Source organism: Centroberyx gerrardi, chromosome 5 (assembly GCF_048128805.1).
Source record: "Centroberyx gerrardi isolate f3 chromosome 5, fCenGer3.hap1.cur.20231027, whole genome shotgun sequence".
Taxonomy (NCBI): domain Eukaryota; kingdom Metazoa; phylum Chordata; class Actinopteri; order Beryciformes; family Berycidae; genus Centroberyx; species Centroberyx gerrardi.
The window spans coordinates 34,759,814-34,779,154 of NC_136001.1; the positions used below are offsets into that span (position 1 = coordinate 34,759,814).

General features: G+C 40.5%; 2 protein-coding genes across 2 annotated transcripts in view; both read left to right on the plus strand.

Annotated features, from left to right (window-relative positions):
* LOC139924630 (complement C1q subcomponent subunit C-like) overlaps positions 1-2,660 on the plus strand; it is a 4,184-nt gene extending 1,524 nt beyond the window's left edge. Inside the window, exons 4-6 of the mRNA XM_071915728.2 lie at positions 698-838; positions 1,065-1,197; positions 2,080-2,660. Of these exons, the coding sequence (XP_071771829.1) occupies positions 698-838; positions 1,065-1,197; positions 2,080-2,214 (409 nt within the window). The 3' untranslated portion in view covers positions 2,215-2,660. The remainder of the gene's footprint in view (positions 1-697; positions 839-1,064; positions 1,198-2,079) is intronic.
* A 6,001-nt stretch (positions 2,661-8,661) lies between these two features.
* Positions 8,662-18,049, plus strand: c1qb (complement component 1, q subcomponent, B chain). The gene is made up of 5 exons (XM_078283887.1): positions 8,662-8,807; positions 10,928-11,102; positions 12,068-12,302; positions 15,287-15,404; positions 16,266-18,049. The coding sequence occupies exons 1-5, from the start codon at positions 8,790-8,792 to the stop codon at positions 16,473-16,475; spliced, it is 756 nt and encodes a 251-aa protein (XP_078140013.1). The 5' UTR covers positions 8,662-8,789; the 3' UTR covers positions 16,476-18,049.
* The last annotated feature ends 1,292 nt before the right edge of the window (positions 18,050-19,341 follow it).

Consider the following 19,341-nt stretch of genomic DNA (forward strand, 5'->3'; position numbering starts at 1 on the left):
TGACCACCAAATTCTAATCAGTTCATCCTTGAGTCCAAGTGGACGTTTGTGCCAAATTTGAAGAAATTCCCTCCAGGCGTTCCTGAGATATCACGTTCACGAGAATGGGACGTACGGACGGACGACCTGAAAACATTATGCCTCCGGCCACGGCTGTCAGTTTAGATTTAAATACAATCTAAATATATCTGATATCTGAGTAACAGACGCTAAGAAATGTTGAGCAAATGTTTGTTACTGTGGCAAATTAGCCCAAATGATGCAAAGAGGTTGAACACTTATGCAAATTTGACTTTGTACTTTCACATACATTTCTACAATTTTGTTTTCACTTTGATGGACTTTGCATAGAACGTAAACTAAAAATCCTGAATCAGTTAATTTTGAAATAATTTAATCGCACAACAAAATGGTCTCCATTATAATGAGACCATTTAAAGTGAACTTAATGCTAGTTTCTAGATCACCATACTGGTTTCAGTTGCCACCTGGACAGCATGGCCAGAGCAAATTGTTTATTGCAGCGCACAAGAAAATCAACTGTTCAAACCAGGACCGCCGAAGACCGGGACGTTTTCAAAGTAGGCTCAGTCATGCGGGCTCTGATTTGTCGACTGCCAGCCAATCGTGTTGCCGGACACCCGGAGAGTTCAGACCACCAGCTGAGCGTCCCGCTGTGGTTCTGTTGTGTTTCCAGGCTTGTCGCTGCGCAGCAGCAGTCGGCCTTCAGCGTGGCCCGGGGCACCGCCAACCACCCCGCCAGGACCAGCGTCATACGATTCACCGACGTCATCACCAACATCAACGGCGACTACGACACCGCCACAGGACGCTTCAGGTGGGTTTGATGCAAATTCATCATTCAAAGTTTAGTTCACTGCATATTTGCATTTGGTTTGTTAAACCAAATGAATAAATAAACCGAAATCTTTGAATCTTTCTTCATTTTTGCTGCTGACAGGCACCGGACTGCTTGTTTTCTTCCACAGAAGCTGATGCACGGTGGAATCTCCTTGTTGCTTAAAATATATGTATATTTCTTTTTTTCTTTCTCTGTGCTGTAGATGCCGGGTCCAGGGGATGTACTACTTTGTGTTCCACGCCTCTGTAGACGAAAGACTCTGTGTGCTGATGAAGCTGGACGGAACCCAGCTGGCGTCTTTCTGTGATTATCCATACAGCAGAAACATCAGACAGGTACAAGCACTACCAGAAGATAGATAGATAGATAGATAGATAGATAGATAGATAGATATACTCTGTTGTAATGAATCATTGGATCAATAAAGGTTTATGAAGGCCGACACCGATACCTTTAGAGCGTCTGTGTTCCCACTACAACGAATAAAATCATCCAAAACAATAACAATCACTATATATTTTTGGTTCAAGCGTTTTTTTGAATGCAGGGACAACTGTAAAACATTTACAACCAATCACATTAAAGTTGATAGTAAATCAATAGTAAGGGCGTTGCTTCAGTAGCGATGCTTCGTCTGCTGAGGGATCACAGATAGTGTAGCAGTATAGCACGTGCCAAAAAAAAGAACAGTAAAATAAGAAGAAACACGTCCTGACTCTCGTCCCTCCACTCTTCACATTCTGTGGAGCGATTCAGAGAGTCTGGTGTTTCCCTCGTCAACGGCTTGCTCTCGCGCTGAGAAACAATCGAGCCAATCAGAGCCTTTGTGGGCGGGACTAAAGTTTGAACCGTTCATGCATCGGTTTTAGATTAGTTGAAATCAGGCCCTTAACCAACAGATTTGTATTTGTATTTGTATTTTGTATTCGTCAGTCACTAGTGATTGGTTCAGATGTGTCAGTCACTAGTGATTGGTTCGGGGAAAATCAACCCCCCCCCCCCCCACACACAGAAAACGACTAACGAGGAGGAAATCTCAGGCTGAATAATGGAGTGGAACCAGATGGACGTTCAGTCTGAACATAGCGGGGCTGTCTTTGTTTATTTCAAGATTTTCCATATTAGCCGACGCACCAAAATTAAACATCAGAATTCTGTGTTTGGTTGTAGTTTATAGTTACGGTGTACGAATACTAAAAGCCAGTAACTCCCTCCAGGTGGACTCAGGCGGGCTGGCGGTCTACCTGAGGAGGGACCAGGAGGTCTGGCTGGAGACCAAAGACTACGTGGGGATGATCGGGAAACCAGAGGGCTACAGCATCTTCTCCGGCTTCCTGCTGCACGCTGTCTGAGCAACACGGCAAGCAAAACCCAGGGAAATGATGTCGCTTTTTATCACCACATATGTTAACAGCAACATATTTTTTGTCTTTATTTCACTGAATCACATGCAATTGTTCAACATTTCATTGCATTTAACTGAGCTGTATTTTATGGCAGATGTTACAGTTTCTAGTACAGAGATACAACAGAACGAGAGGAAAGACTGACAGACTAACCCTTCCAAACTTGTTAGTTTTAAACTAGTTTAGCTTAGTTTCCACTTACAACATTCAGAAATAATCTTCTTCATCTATATCAGTCTCCAGATTGTAATATGTATATAAAAAGAAAGCTAAATTCATTTTCTGTTGAATTTACACTGGAATATCACACCAAACCTAATTCGCATGCCAATTTTAATTTTCTTTATGAAATCAGAAACTCATTTCCTATTACAAACCCAATAAACCAAGTTTGAAACACTTTTGCTTTATTCTTCTGACTCTGTCCTGCTCAAATCTTTAGCTCAGCCTAACTTACAACATATTACGAACATTGCACAAGTACTGCTTATAAAACAATGTGTTTTATTAGGAAATGTCAGACTCTGTGTTATCTTACCATCATCAAAAGATTTAACCATATATATACTGTATATACAGTATATATCTTATATATACTGTATATACAGTATATATCACCATACTCCACCATACACCATACCATCACTGTAAACTTATCAAACTAATGAGAGATGCTGCCAAGAAAGTGGCACATAAAACTGGCAGTGCATCAGATAGGGAATTATATTGTAAAGAAATTGTTAAGAAATAAGGTTACAAAGATAAATTACATCAAAAAGAGAATATTTTCAACAAAAATAAAGTAAAAGGCTATGGAAGACGCTAAATGAAATAATGAGTAAAATGTCATACAGCACTGCAACGTATGTGTGAATGTCAATTCATCAACTAGTCATATGATATTGCTAACTATTTTAATAATTTATTTATCAACAAAGTGGAGAAACTAAGATGATGTTCTGGTTGTCCTATTAATAACATAATGAGAGATTAAAAAATTTTAAAAAAAAGAAGTGTGGTTTGGAGTTTAATCAAGTGGATAAGGATACAGTTGCTTTCTCTCTCAGATGATCCAGGAATGGACAATTATGATGGGAAATTAATTAAACTTGCAGTTAAGCAGTTATCTCAGTCAGTATGTCAGATTTTTAATAGACGCTTACTTTACTCATCCACAATTTTGGAAAAAATCCCAAATCATACCTTTACCCAAAGATGGTAAAAAGTATTTTACTGGCTCCAACTGTAGGCACATTAGCATACTCATGTGCTTAGTAAGATGCTAGAGAAGATTGTTTTGTTTTTCAGTCAAATTTTTCATTATTTTAGTATAAATGTTTAGAAGAGGCTGTTTAGAAAGTCACAACATGCCTGTAGACCAGGACTCTCTACCAGCACTGCATTAGCACGCATCACTCATGTTAACAGATATGGATGGTAGATAGTCAGTTGGCCCTGTGCTCCATTCAATGTTATAGATCAGCGGTTCTCAACGTGGGGTCCGGGCATAGGTGTCATTTCCACTGGGGACGCTGGGGACATGTCCCCACCACTTTTTGAAGTGGCCGATTTTGTCCCCATCACTTTTTAAAAGCATAATTTGTTAAAAATGTTCTGAAAAATAGCTTGCACCAAGAAATGTTAACTAACAAATGAGAACACTTTGAGAAAGGTTTATTTGCACAATAAGAAAACATACAATGCAATGTAAATATAGAAGAAACAAATGCGCATTGTCCAAAAAAAGTAACGTAAGCTAAAAAAAAAAAAATCCATGTAGTTTATTCTATATTTCACTTTATTTGCGCACAGCCAGTTCTCGAATGGACCTCCATGGCACCTGCTGTGGCTGCAATTGCAAAGTCTCTATTAAACATACCAGCATTTCATTCCGCTCACGTGTGGCGGACATTTTACTTAGAGATGAAATTATTTGCTGAGGTGAACAGTTTTTACAGGGAAGAGGAAGAGGGAGAGAGCCACTGGAGGAAAAAAGGAGATTGAAGAGCAGGAGAGGGCATAGGTGTCATTTACACCGGGGACGCTGGGGTCACTGATTCTAAAATGACAAAAACGTGCACGCGCCGATCAGTAACTTTAACAAATTCTTAACACAGTTTCTTCTTGTCCAAGTTTTCCGTTCTCTCTCTGTGAACATGACGAAGCCACGCTGTTGAGTCGGGTTTGTGACGTTGAAGAGCGAAGCCAGGTCTTCATGCACTGGTGCTTTCTACAGTAGATGTGATATTGGCATTGTTGGATTGACATGGTGTTGCAGCTGTGGATGTGATGCATATGGATGACTGTACTTGTGCGGTCGACGTTGTGTGTTTTATGCTGAGTATTTTCGTATTGTCGACTCTGTAGTAGCTAGGCTATGCCCTTTTGTTGCGCTGTTATGCAATTTTTTTCTCGCCATAATTATCTACTCTGACCTCATACCGATCCCCCCATTACACTGCCTAAAGTCGCATATGTTGAAGACCGTTTACAAAATGTTTTTTTCATCTGAGCCCTTATGTCCCCACCACTTTTCAACACAAATTGACGCCCTTGGGTCCGGGGACCACCAGGGGTCCTTGAGGGGGTTCCAGGGGGTCCCCAGCAAATTGATGAATTGTTAAACTTCACCTTCAACATTATTTCATGTACAAGAAGTTAACACAATTAGAGAATGTAGAAGAATGACTGTTCTGATCATAGTTTCACTGTTATCTCTCTACCTGCAACACAGACAGTCATGGAGTTCTGGACAAAATCTAGCAATAAAAATATGCTCAGATTTGGGACAAAATCTCATCAAATGGGTGTCTGTGGCTTTAATGTGTGCTAAATTAGGGGTCCTTGATATGAAAAAGGTTGAGAATCACTGTTATAGATCACAGTCTTCTTATTGGCAAACTTAAGTGTTCTGGTTTCTCATCCTCAGCTCATGCCTGAAAGGAGAGTTATGTTTCTGGAACAACACAGATAGTATTTTTTTTAATGGATGCTTCTCAGATAGTAAAAATATTTCCTGCGGAGTCCCACAAGGCAGCTACTTGGGTCCACTTCTACTTTCCATTTTTAACAACGTTTTACCATATGTGGTCAAAAATGCTGACAGTGATGTATGCAGATGAATTGACTCTGTTCTGTGCTGCATCAGTGGAGTTAAAAGAGGCTCTGGGTGCTGAACTGCAAACCATTACTGAATGGGTGAAAACAAATGAATATTGAACATTTCAAAAAGGCCGAGTGCATTATATTTGATAGTAGGAATGTGACTGTAAAGACCTCTGAACTGAATTTGTGTGATCGCAGCCTGAGGTAACCGGCATCCACAACACACACACACACACACACACACACACACACACATTGTTTTATACACAGACATGTAAGGACAATGAAAGGTCAGCATCTAACTGAATTGCTGAGCGTAAACATATTCCATGCACGCACAGAGACAGATAGATAGATTGATAGATAGATAGATAGATAGATAGATAGATAGATAGATAGATAGATAGATAGATAGACAATACTTGAATGGATAGAGGGATGTACTAAGAAGACACTAAAGTGTAGTTTTCAGTCTTCACACACATAGAACATGCTCAAGAAATGAAAAAATACAGATAGCGAGATAGAAGAAATAAAAATCCATGGGACTTTAAAAACATCAAAACCTCAAAACTATCATTAGATATTTAAACATCCACAGAAAAAAATGAAGACTATAGAGACAGTGTGTAACTCTGGGAAATACACTGATAAATTGACATATTTCACGGTGCTATTTAAAAAATAGCATATCAGCTTTTTCTTGATAGATACAGCAAGTTTAATGTGGAACAGATACTGGCACCCAGACTGGTTTTAAGATGCCAAAATTTCCCCCGGACACGCTGCTAGGAAATACTGATGGAGGCAAAAACACACAAATGAACTTTCACATTAAGAGGAACACCGGTCTGCCCTTCCTCATTCAGGACGGAAGAAAAACACAAAGTTAAGAGAAAAACAAGAACAAAATGTAAATTTGAAAGTTAAGTTTTTCATGAGATAGATACATTGATGCTTTATCATCAGTTCTTCATCACATTTATTTTGCCCGATTTCGTCTTGAACTGTTTCACTTCCTCTGTCCTCTAGTGATTTATTTATGGCAACGTTCATGCCATTTCTGCTTCATCAGGACAATGTGAGAAGCGGAGAGTGCCAGGAAAAGGCGGGTGAGACGGTTTCTAATCCACAGAGATGAAACTTTGCAGATCCTCGTGGGCCAACTGGGCAGCAAAGCAGCAAATAATAGAATGTACAGCAAAGAAATAAAAGGATATAAAGTAAATATATCAGAATAGAACAAATAGAGGGGTTTAAACCATAATGCAACATGCAAATTACAGCACTAGAATGTATTAAGTAGAAATATCTTGTAGGTAGGACTTGTGGTTGGAGATCAACTCAGTGCTAAGATCAACTGTAGCTCACACTCTCCTGCCCACAGTCACAATCAGTGGTGTCTTATTCAAGCACAACCACATTTCTAATTTACATTTTAAGCATTTAACTGACTGTGGTGTGAATGTCAATTCAGTAACATTTAAGTAAAAGTGAATAGTTTGGAAGAGAATTGTGTTAGTTAATAAAGTGTAAATGTGTATGAAGCAGCTAGAAGCAGAGAGCAGCTGAGTCAGCTTGTTGTGGTGTGGCTGTAGATCCATTCAGTAACGTTCTCAGTAAAAGTGAATAGTGTGATAAGGTGGATTTGGTTACTGTGACACAGTAAACTGTCTTGTCTTTAGCCCTAGTCTCTACTCCAAAACACTCTGAGTTGTAGCTTGAGAAGAGTCAGCTCAGTTAACCTGAACAAACTGTTAGCTAGCTAACTAGCCGGCAAACACACTGATGTTAATGTGAACATGCTAACGCTAGCTGCTACTAGATACGTTAGCTAGTGTGCTAATCAGATGTGTTAACAACTAGACAGTGATGGTTAGCTAACCAGATACTATGGTTAGCTAGCTAACAAGCTGACATTATCTAAACACTAAATCAATCAGATGGATCAGTGATGAAATGATCAGTTCAGTCAGAAACAGACAGAAATTAACCATCTGTCCAATTCTGTTGAGACGGACAGAAACACAATCAGCTGTTCACAGAGCTGAGGACCTCCAAGATGGCCGCCAGAGGGTGAGACACCTCACACATGAAAGTCCTGTAGCTGCTGATGGAACAAATATTCCTGAGGCCCAAAAATGAGTCAGAACAGTCTCTCCAACTTCTAAGCAAGAAATCACATTTATTAAATTCCCATCTGGATGGAAGGATGGATATGTGCTTCAAAACTGGACCCTGAGGCCTGCATAGAAATTCATACACAGGCATCAACTTCACTATTTTTATTTGTCTAAGAAACAAATTTCAAGCATTTAAGCAGAAGTCTTTAGATCAAAATGGCTTTAAGGGAATGAGAAACAGAACATTCAATCAGCTGGCTCCAAACCTTTGACTGGTAGTGTATGTTTGTATGAATTTGTGTACATGTGTATATGTATGTATATTTGTGTATTTACATGCTCTTATTTTTAATCTCTCTTTCTCTCTAATAATCTCTGTTTCTTGACTTGACTTCAACACATGGCTTGACGGTGGGATCGAACCTGAGGCCTTCCAGTTACAGGACAGTCTCTCTAAACACTGGAACCCCCTGACACACATTTACACTCGACACATTTACACTCTTTGAAAAGGGGCATACAAAAATCAATGAACATCCACCAAGCTGAGGTGTGACCAAGTCAGCTTTGCTTGAATCCCAAGTCAGTCTCAAGTCTTGAGGCACAAGTCTCAAGTCAAGTCCCAAGTCTAAATGTAGATTACCAAGTCAAGTCCATGTCATTAAAGTCAAGTCTCAAGTCTAAATGTAGAACAGCAAGTCAAGTCAGAACAAATCAAGAGTCCAGTATCAATTTAATATCTTAAAGAAAACTAAATATCTAGGACTTTTCAATGCAATATGGTTTTAATAGGATAAAAACTTGGTAAGAGCATCATGAGTTTGATTTCTATAATCAGTTTCAACTTCAATAAATTCAATCATTCCATACAAATTCAGAAAACACAATTTAAATTCAGTCGTCCGCTGGAACAAATCTCATCACTTTCAATCTAAGTCATTTACACAAACACAAGATCTCAAGTCAAGACTTTAGAAACCTTTTCAAGTCATCAAAGTACAAGTCAGAGTCAAGTCCCAAGTCACCAGAACCCAAGTCAAGTCAAGTCTCAAGTCTTCTCTTCATGCATCAAGTCAAGTCTCAAGCTATTAAGACTGTGACTGTGACTTTCACTTCCTCTTGTGGCGGAGCTGCTGCCATCGTGGGTCTGGGATCAGAGCGGCTCTTCAGCTCCTCGCCTCGTCAGTCCATTGCTCCGACAGAAGCCAGATCCAGAAACCAGATCCAGAAACCAGATCCAGAAACCAGATCCGGAAACCAGATCCAGAAACCAGACCGGCTGCAGGAGGACACATGCATTACCTGCAAATGGTGAGACCGCGCTCTCCTTCAGAACACAAAGAGCAGAAACTGTAGAGAGAGAAATATCAGTTCAGCTGTTCAGCTCCTGACAGACAGAAGTGTTGTTGGTACAGAGGTGACAGTTTGTTGTTTTGCAGCATTTATTAGTAGAGTTTTTGCTGATGTCAAATCTAGATCCTATGGGCTGAAAGATTATGAAAAGAAGTCGCACACTGGCTATGAAAGGAATAATCCAAAATGGAGACTTAACTAATGCAAAAAAACTGAAAAATATTTATTTACATGACGTGCTCAAGTGCAAAAAAAATGTGATAGAATAACAAAACAAGGTGCATCAACCAAAGAAAACATTTTGGTTTACCCGTTTTCTTTTGTTGGTGCACCTTGTTTTGTTATTATTATTATTTATTATAATTTTGTTATCAGTAAGCTGTTGTTATGGTGTTTGGAATCTACGCACCTGAAGCATACTTCTTTTTGGACTATTTATAAAGAGCGCAAACGACTCCAGATAGACTCTTCATGTACAAATCTAGATCCTAGTCATGATTTTTCTTTAAAACACAAAATCAGTAAACTGTTATTTTGCCTTTGTAAGGCAGCAGATTGTCTTTCCACAGCCAGACTCCTCGCTCTTTAAGCTCTCAGTTTATTTCTTTCTCTATCACTTTCTCTCTTAAACCTTTGTAGGATCACGGGAATATCGTCTGGTTGTTTTGACCTCTGACCTTTGACCCTGCTTTACTATTGGCTGCTTGTAATGTCGGTGATGTAGAAATTGAAGCTTGTTCGACTGTTGAATTCATTACAAATCAGTCTGGGTCGGAGTGTCAGCCAAATGCCTGAATAAAGCAGACAATGTAAATGCAACAGAGATGATGTTATCAGTAGGTTTCTATTGGGAATCACAGCAGGAGCTTTGATTCCTATAGATCAATGACTAATAATGATAATACTATAATAAAACTGAATTTATATAGTACCCTTTGTACATAAAATGCAGCTCAAAGTGCTTTAAAATAAATAGAAAATAAGACAAATGAAGGTAAAATAGAATAGGAGTGAGAGAAAAACAGATAGATTTAAAACGTTAGACAGTTTAGAAATCATGTAAAACATAAGAGTTAAAACACAGTGAGACAGAAACAGAAAATTAGCAGATTACGTTATCTTGGAAAAATTGTAAAAAAAAAAAACAAGCTTTCTGTCAATAGTTGTGTTCTACTTGGATAGGAACTATTTCTTCTCAAAGACGCTCTGCCTTCTGAACCGGTGGAAGCTCCACAGAGCCAGAAGAATCCAAAAATAACTGCTGACAGAAAGCTCAGTTTTTTACAATTTTTTCAAGATAACACACTGACTGAGTATGATTATACTGTGAGCATCGTGTTTTGAAAAACAACGTTTATCATAGTTTTCAAAGACTGTTGTGTATGCCCCGAGGTTTCTATTGCAGCTAGAACCAAGTTCTGGTTTCTACTAATAGGGATCATGATGGAAAACATGTTATTTGGGCCCAGGGTCCAGAACACTGAATTATTCCTTTAATTAATGGCGACCTCCTGCTGCATCAGGAGGCGTAAATATACATTTCTAACCAATGAAACCATCAAATTTTTGAACAGTCCCGCCCCTCCGCACCCCTCCCATCTAATCAAACTGCCTTTCTCTCCCTGACTCATATTCCATTGGTTTAGACTTTTGAATGATCCCTCATTGCATTAAGCCCCGCCTAAACATCCTGTTTCAACAGGAAATACATCAAATCCAGGAAGTAAAGATGCTGTTTCATGGGGTCTTTAATGAGGAATCAATACAACGTCTGTTAATGTAACGTCCAAATTCCCATTAGTTCACCCTAACCCCCCCTGCTGTCTTGTCTGGTCTGTGTATAGAATTGAAAATCACCGAATAAAAATAATTATCACTAAAAAGAATTAAATGAAAAACAATTAAAGCACACACAGGACTCAAAGGAACAATGGCTCTTGCTATTTGAAGTAAATAAGTTTTATGTATTTATCTTGTATGTATAATACATCTGTGTGTGTGTGTGTGTGTGTGTGTGTGTGTGTGTGTGTGTGTGCGTGCGTGTGTGTGTGTGTGTGTGTGTGCGTGTGTGTGTGTAGGCCCCCTGCTGGCTGAGCTGCAGCGCTGCAGCGGTGCTGCTCCTGGTCCATCTCTCCCCGGTCGTCACCCAGTCGTCCTGCGATGCGTTCAGGGGCCACCCGGGGATTCCTGGGATCCCGGGCACCCACGGGTCCAACGGCAATAACGGCCCCAAGGGAGAGAAGGGAGACCCGGGTAAATATCTACACGATATTTTGTGCTGATATTCAATATCTTTAAATTTGACCATTTTCATGCCAAAAATGTGATAAAAGATTTAGTTTTTCCCCAAAATGTTATTCTCTTCAGGGTGGAAAAGCCTCTGAAACAGCATTTAGAGCATCATGGGACACTAAAACTCTGATTTTTAATAAAAGGCCAATATCGGCCCCATGTATCGACAAACAAATATATTGGTCTATCCAGGGTTTTTATAGTTTTTGATTTTTCATTAGTTTTCATTTTTATATAGTTTTCAATTGTTATTTTAATTTCAGTTTAGTTTTGGTTTTCAGTGTGTGGTTTGGTAGTTTTTATTTAGTTTTAATTTTTTGCAAATGTTTTAGTTTAGTTTTAATTTAGTTTCAGTTCTAGTTTTAGTGTTTTTTGGCAGGATGGTGTTTTTAAAGGTGAAGTGACAGAAGTTCAGAACAGGTGTTTTGTATGTTGAGAGAAGCTCAGAGGGACACAGAGAAGAGGAGAGAAGAGAAGAGGAGAGAAGAGAAGAGACGAGGAGAGGAGAGAAGAGAAGAGAAGAGAAGAGAAGAGAAGAGAAGAGAAGAGAATAGAAGAGAAGAGCGTCTTCAGCCTGTCCAACAGAAAACTGTACATGCTTACAACAAACAATAAATCATGAACTTATTTTAAATTGTATGTACTATGTATATAAAATTTATGCACTTATGATTTACATCTTCAACAAAAAATATATTTTTATGATATTTCTTTTTGTTTTATGTCAGTTTCATTTTTATTTTTTTCAGTTTACTACAACATATTTAACACATATTTTATGCACTTATTTATAATGTTTTTTATTATGTGAAGCATGTGCAATATGAATAAAGTTTTACTGACTTACCTGGTTTTTGTCTTAGTTTCAGTTTTATTTTATGACTCTGGCTGACTCTTAACAAATGTGTCCTGTGTTGTGTGAGCAGGAGAGACGGGGGGGGGCGACCGGGGCCAGAGGGGGCCGCTGGGCGTACTGGGCGCCCCGGGACGTCCCGGTCTGAAGGGGGACGCCGGCGGGTCGGGGCCGCCGGGCCCCCCGGGCCCACCGGGGGAGAAGGGACAATCCGTCGGCGGCGCCACCAACCAGCAGAAATCCTTCTTCTCCTACAAACATATGTCTCCGCAGATCCCAGAGAACGACGCTCCCATGGTCTTCGACAGGTCAGCGCTTCTGAAGGAGAACACCGGTGTTTTCCTTCCTTCCTTCCTTCCTTCCTTCCTTCCTTCCTTCCTTCCTTCGCCCAACCTCCAGGAAGTCAAATAGGTTACATACACACTGCAGCTAAATACAGTTGTCTCTCCTCATTGGAGCATAAGAAAAGATCAGATAAGATAAGATGAGATAAGATAAGATAAGATAAGATAAGATAAGATAAGATAAGATAAGATCAGATAAGATCAGATCAGATCAGATCAGATCAGATAAGATAAGATAAGATAAGATCAGATAAGATCAGATCGCACTTTATTGATCCCCTTGGGGAAATGCAGGTGCCACAGCAGCAACTGGCGGACAATGCCAAAGAAGTCAAGTATGTGTCAAGTACAAGGTAATAAAATAAACTAGGTACTGAAATAAAATAAAGGTAATGTACATAATATACAACAATAGAGACAGTGCAAATAAATACAAATTAATCCTGTAAAGTTCACACACACTCACTACCTGAAACATTCAGGTACTGATACTGAGAATTTGAGAGCGGTTTTCAAATTCTCTATCAGTCTGTTTCCTCAACATTGCAGTTGCTCCTAACAGTTCTGTGGTCTTGAGGCCAAATTTCTTTCTTTTTTTTTTTTATTTAACCTTTATTTAACCAGGCAGGTCAATTAAGAACAAATTCTTATTTAGAATGACGGCCTGGCAAGAGGACACAGTGAAGAACACGGTGGAGAACACGGTGAAGAACACGGTGAAGAACACGGTGAAGAGAAGAACGTGGTGAAGAACATGGTGAAGAACGTGGTGAAGAAGAACACAGTGAAGAACACGGTGAAGAACACGGTGAAGAACACGGTGAAGAACACGGTGGAGAACACGGTGGAGAACACGGTGAAGAACACGGTGAAGAGAAGAACGTGGTGAAGAACGTGGTGAAGAACGTGGTGAAGAACGCGGTGAAGAAGAACACAGTGAAGAACGTGGTGAAGAACGTGGTGAAGAACGTGGTGAAGAACGTGGTGAAGAACGCGGTGAAGAAGAACACAGTGAAGAACGTGGTGAAGAACGTGGTGAAGAACGCGGTGAAGAAGAACACAGTGAAGAACACGGTGAAGAACACGGTGAAGAACACGGTGAAGAACACGGTGAAGAGGAGAACGTGGTGAAGAACGTGGTGAAGAACGCGGTGAAGAAGAACACAGTGAAGAACACGGTGAAGAACACGGTGAAGAACACGGTGAAGAACACGGTGAAGAACGCGGTGAAGAACGCGGTGAAGAAGAACACAGTGAAGAACACGGTGAAGAACACGGTGAAGAACACGGTGAAGAACACGGTGAAGAGGAGAACGTGGTGAAGAACGTGGTGAAGAACGCGGTGAAGAAGAACACAGTGAAGAACACGGTGAAGAACACGGTGAAGAACACGGTGAAGAACACGGTGAAGAGAAGAACGTGGTGAAGAACGCGGTGAAGAACACGGTGAAGAACACGGTGAAGAACACGGTGAAGAACACGGTGAAGAGGAGAACGTGGTGAAGAACGTGGTGAAGAACGTGGTGAAGAACGCGGTGAAGAAGAACACAGTGAAGAACACGGTGAAGAACACGGTGAAGAACGCGGTGAAGAACGCGGTGAAGAACGCGGTGAAGAACACGGTGGAGAACGCGGTGGAGAACACGGTGGAGAACACGGTGGAGAACACGGTGGCAGCAGATGAAGCAGAATGTTCCTGTGACCGCAGCACAGCCAGGCTGATAGAGAACCTTCCAGTCAGAGTTTCAGTTCCTCTCCCAGTTTCATCTATTTCTGCTATTTTCCGAGCGATCTCCACATGTAAAGACTTTTAGAAAGGAATATTTGCTGAAGTTCACCATGCAGGGTGTGTGTTCCCACCATGCAGGGTGTGTGTTCCCACCATGCAGGGTGTGTGTTCCCACCCTGTGTGTTCCGAGCAGTTTATGTGAACTCTGCAGTGTTTCCCCCTTTAGTTTGTTTGTCCAGATGAGAACAATGACCTTTGAACTCTGGTGGCACCAAATAACGACCTGAATGTGCAGTTTGTTAGGAGTCAGAATGCAATCTGAACTGACTGCAGAGATCATAGGTCACTAAATGGGAATGGGTGTAAACGATGTGTTTAATATTGTTAATATTGTTAATGATGCTATGGATGGTGTTAACAAGTCACTGTTTAATATTGTTATCTAGTGAATGTGTTGGATGCTGTCCACCAGAGGTGGGGACTCGAGTCACATGACTTGGACTCAAGTCAGTTTGAATAGCTTGAGACTTGACTTGATGCATGAAGAGAAGACTTGAGACTTGACTTGACTTGGGTTCTGGTGACTTGGGACTTGACTCTGACTTGTACTTTGATGACTTGAAAAGGTTTCTAAAGTCTTGACTTGAGATCTTGTGTTTGTGTAAATGACTTAGATTGAAAGTGATGAGATTTGTTCCAGCGGACGACTGAATTTAAATTGTGTTTTCTGAATTTGTATGGAATGATTGAATTTATTGAAGTTGAAACTGATTATAGAAATCAAACTCATGATGCTCTTACCAAGTTTTTATCCTATTAAAACCATATTGCATTGAAAAGTCCTAGATATTTAGTTTTCTTTAAGATATTAAATTGATACTGGACTCTTGATTTGTTCTGACTTGACTTGCTGTTCTACATTTAGACTTGAGACTTGACATTAATGACATGGACTTGACTTGGACTCAATTTAGTAATCTACAGACTTGGGACTTGACCTGAGACTTGTGCCTCAAGACTTGAGACTGACTTGGGACTCGAGCAAAGTTGACTTGGTCACCCCTCTGTTTTTTATGTTGCACACCATTTTCTGCACCGGCTTTACGAGCTGAATTCCCCTCGGGACAGGCAGCACAGTGTGTCGTGTATCTAATGAACAGCAGAAACGCCTCAGAAATCATCTTTAAGAAACTGAAACACTGTTTGTTTAAACCAACAGAGAGATTCAGTCGGACCTGGAGCCCGAGTTGGCAGGAGACCCGCTGCCAGGTGGAGTGTTCACATGTAAAGTCAAAGGCGTCTATTTCTTCACCTACCACATATCAGCCAAGAGCCAGGTGGGTCCGAACGGTGTTTCATCTGTTTTCCCCTTTCCGTTCCCCCTTCACCGCGACACCGTGAGCCAGATTTGACCAGAAGTGAGACGCTTCACTCACTTCTTTATTGAGCAGTATATAAAAGGAAGTAAAAGTTGTGAAATTTTAACCTTGAAGAGTTACGAAACCTCAAACCCAAATCTGTGCAAAGCCTGACATCTAATGGTGAAAAGCATGTTACTGAAATGTCCATCTGCTATTGGCTGATCTTTGGTGCCAGGTGATGATGTCAGCACCTGTCGTAGGAGGTGACATCACCTTCTATATAACTATAAGGTTAAAAACTGTCTGTTTCTCATCTGCACTTAAAACCACTGTTGTACAGCCGTTAGATCTGTGTGTCGTTGCCATGGATGTGCCAAGAGAGAATTTGTTCTTTATAGAGACACTAGACAGTCTGACAGCTGAGAGGGAAACAGAGGAGAGGAGACAGAGGGAGGTCAGAGGTCAGAGGTCAGAGGTCAGGGCCTGCAGCTGGTAGAGATTCAGTGTCTTGCTCAAGGACACTTCAAACACTTCAGACTGATCTCAACATGATCTCATAAAAACTCGTGAGATGAGTTACTGTGGACACAAAGTATGAGAAAATTATGTTCCTCCGATTCTGAACATTTTCAGATGCAGGTTGGCTAACGGTTAAGTTTAGGCAACTAAAACATCTTGGTCAAGGTTTGGGAAAGGCTTTGGTTAAATAAGAAAAACCGTCGCTACAAATTACATTTTAGATTTAAACTTCATAATATCTCAGGTGCATCTGAAGCTGCATGTTATCAGATAATTGAATTCTGAATATCCATACGACTGTATGTTGTTATCATCTAGGTGTGTCTGAGGCTGATGAAGGAGGCGGTGAGCGAAATAAGCTTCTGCGATTCGTCGGAGGGCTTCCTGGTCACAGCCGGCTCGGCGGTGCTGGAGCTGGACGCGGGACAGACCGTCTCGCTGCAGACCACCAGGTACAACAGCATCGTCCCGAACCACGACAGCGCCAGCCACACCTTCACCGGCTTCCTGCTCTTCCCCACCAGCTAGAGAGCTAGCTCCGGTTCTGTTATGGGACGGGGATCCACGCTTAGGTCTATCCTTCAGCTATATCTGTCTGTTAACAACCTGAGGCTGCATATCATTAAAAATATTCACTATTTAGCTCTAGAGCTTCTAAACGTTCTCATTTTTTCCACTTTTGAAATAATGCTAGTCGCCTACTATCACTCAACATAGTGAATGCTAAAGTGTTAGCATGGAGCTAACAATAATGTAGCATACTTCTTCAAAGATTTCAGTTTTGGATCATTTACATTCTCATAAACATTTGTCCGCAGCTGTGATTGGTCAGCAGGAGAGAAGGAACAGTGTTAAAGTTTTTTTTCAGTCTTCAACACTTTACAGCAACAGCAAACAGATGTCAACTGGGAATTACAACCTTCTGCCACTTCCCATCTCTCATCTGAGGTGACTCCAAGTTTGATTGATAGTTTTTATTATTATAATAGGCAGCAAAGATGCAGCAAAATATGACAGAAATCCATTTGGAAACCAACTATCCCTAAGAAAGTCACATTAGGGGAGCGTTCATCTCTTATGTAAGCTGACATCAAATCATTTAGCAGATAATATCTTTTCAGTCGTCACTCCAGATATTTATGCCATGTTCACGTCACGTCAGATTTACTGTAAACATGAAATACAGCAGGTCACATCTGCCCCCTAGTGGTGATTACAAGTAAGACATGTGGGAGTTTTCTGTCACAGACGGCAACATGGCAGCAAATCCACCGATGTTGGCAGTCCAAGATAATAAAAATCTGAATTATGAGTTATATTCACAGCAATCTCTACGAACCAGTAATCCCTTAAAATAATCTTACATCTACATTAATTCATGGAAAATCGATTTAAAATGAGTTAAGGGAGTTATTAATGGAGGAGATCCCATCAAAAAACCCTTAAACTCCCCTTAATGTGTGACTGCTTACTTTCTAATTTAATGTAAAATTCAGGGAGACAGGAACTTTCCATTAATAGCTCATTAATAACCTGTAAACCTGCACAAAAGACATGAAAAATCCCTTAATTTCTAGTGTCTCTGTGAATCAAGCCATGAATAAATCCCTGATGATACTAACTTTACTTTATTAAAGCTGTTATTTTTTTCATTTAATTAATGTTTATGTAATGAGAAATTAAGGACATTTCAGGGATAAAATTAAGGGGTTTGGTTTGGTAGTGAATACAATTAACTGCACCAACAAAAAAACAAGCAATATTTCTGCTGCTGTTCATATGGTTGATTTTGAATTCATGAATAAAGATTATTTTGGATGTGGGTTTTTAATCTGATATGATGTGAATGTTGCATAAAACAAACTGGTGACGACATGAGCATCTAAACAATCACATGCTTTTAACAGAATTAAACAAAAATGTTTTACTTAACTGCTAAATACTTGCATTTAGTAAAATAAATGTACTATTTTAAAAATGAATTAAAAAGATAAAGTGTAATTTTCAGATTGCTGTTCATACAGGCAGCTGCCATGTGGAAACATCTGTGCATCAGGCTGGACAAGTTAGCATCTTCTTTTAAATAAAGTTTAAAAAAAACATTTTCACATTTTTGTGTTTTTATATTTTGTCATGTCATCCTTAAGGAGGGAACGTGACACATAGCGCCTCCTGCTGGTTGTGTTCATTCCTGAGAAAGCCCCCATGCATTTTCCCAGTGACAAACACAAAATAATTTCTAATGGAGACTTTACTGCATGGACTTCAGAACAGTCTTTATTCTGAATAGATTCAGTGAGTGAGTTCTACCTGAACAGACATTTTCTTTTATAAGTAGGGTTATAAATAACTTCATTACAATTAAACACTGTCAAAACTGTATTTTGCCTTTAGCAGGACTGGTCAGACTATTCATATCAGTCTTCATATAGACAGCAGACATGTGTCACTCTAGATATAGAAATTCAACAGACGCTTGTTAGTTAATAAAGTGTAAATCTGTAGCAAGCAGCTAGAAGCAGAGAGCAGCTGAGTCAGCTTGTTGTGGTGTGGCTGTAGATCCATTCAGTAACGTTCTCAGTAAAAGTGAATAGTGTGATAAGGTGGATTTGTTTCTGAACTGTCTTGTCTTTACACTAGTCTCTACTCCAGAACAAGGTGCACGGGACGGGCAGGTAACGACGGAAAAGAACAGAATCCAGCAACACTTACAGTGCTGGGAACAAACGTTTATTAGTAAAAACCGACGCGTTTCGGCTCGTGGCGTTCATCAGGGTTTATGAATAATATGAATGATAAACCCTGAGGAAGGCCATGAGCCGAAACACGTCGGTTTTACTAATAAACGTTTGTTCCCAGTAGGCTGCTGCAAGTTCTGTAGCTTGAGAAGAGCCGACTCAGCTCCGTGAAGGAAGTCACTTCACCTGAAAGCCTTCATGGAGCGAGGCTGGCGGTACCAAACTCAAAATCCAAAGATACCGTAAATCCTCTAATAGTGGCCTGTAGTCAATTAAAAGCCGGGTCTCCGATAATGGCCGGGGGCGTGGTCGACACGAACAAATAAAGACCGGCCTCAAATACAGGCCGGGGGAAAAAACAAAGGAAACAAGACTAGGTCAAAACCAGTATAAGGCTGGACCGTGTCCGTCTCCTCTCTCCGCCGCTGTCCTCTCCACCGCGCCCACGGCCCGCATTGATCCTCCCAATCCAAGCCGAGATCCGGCCGAGATTTTGGCGGGGGTCCCGACGCCGATGTGTCACCAGGCGTCCGGACCCCCGCCAAAATCTCGGCCGGATCACCGGGAACACATCGGCGCCCAGGTTCAGTTAGCTTCAGTTAGCTTCAGCTTACATGCAAACAACGGTGGATACCGGTAAACTCCTGGTGCCTGTG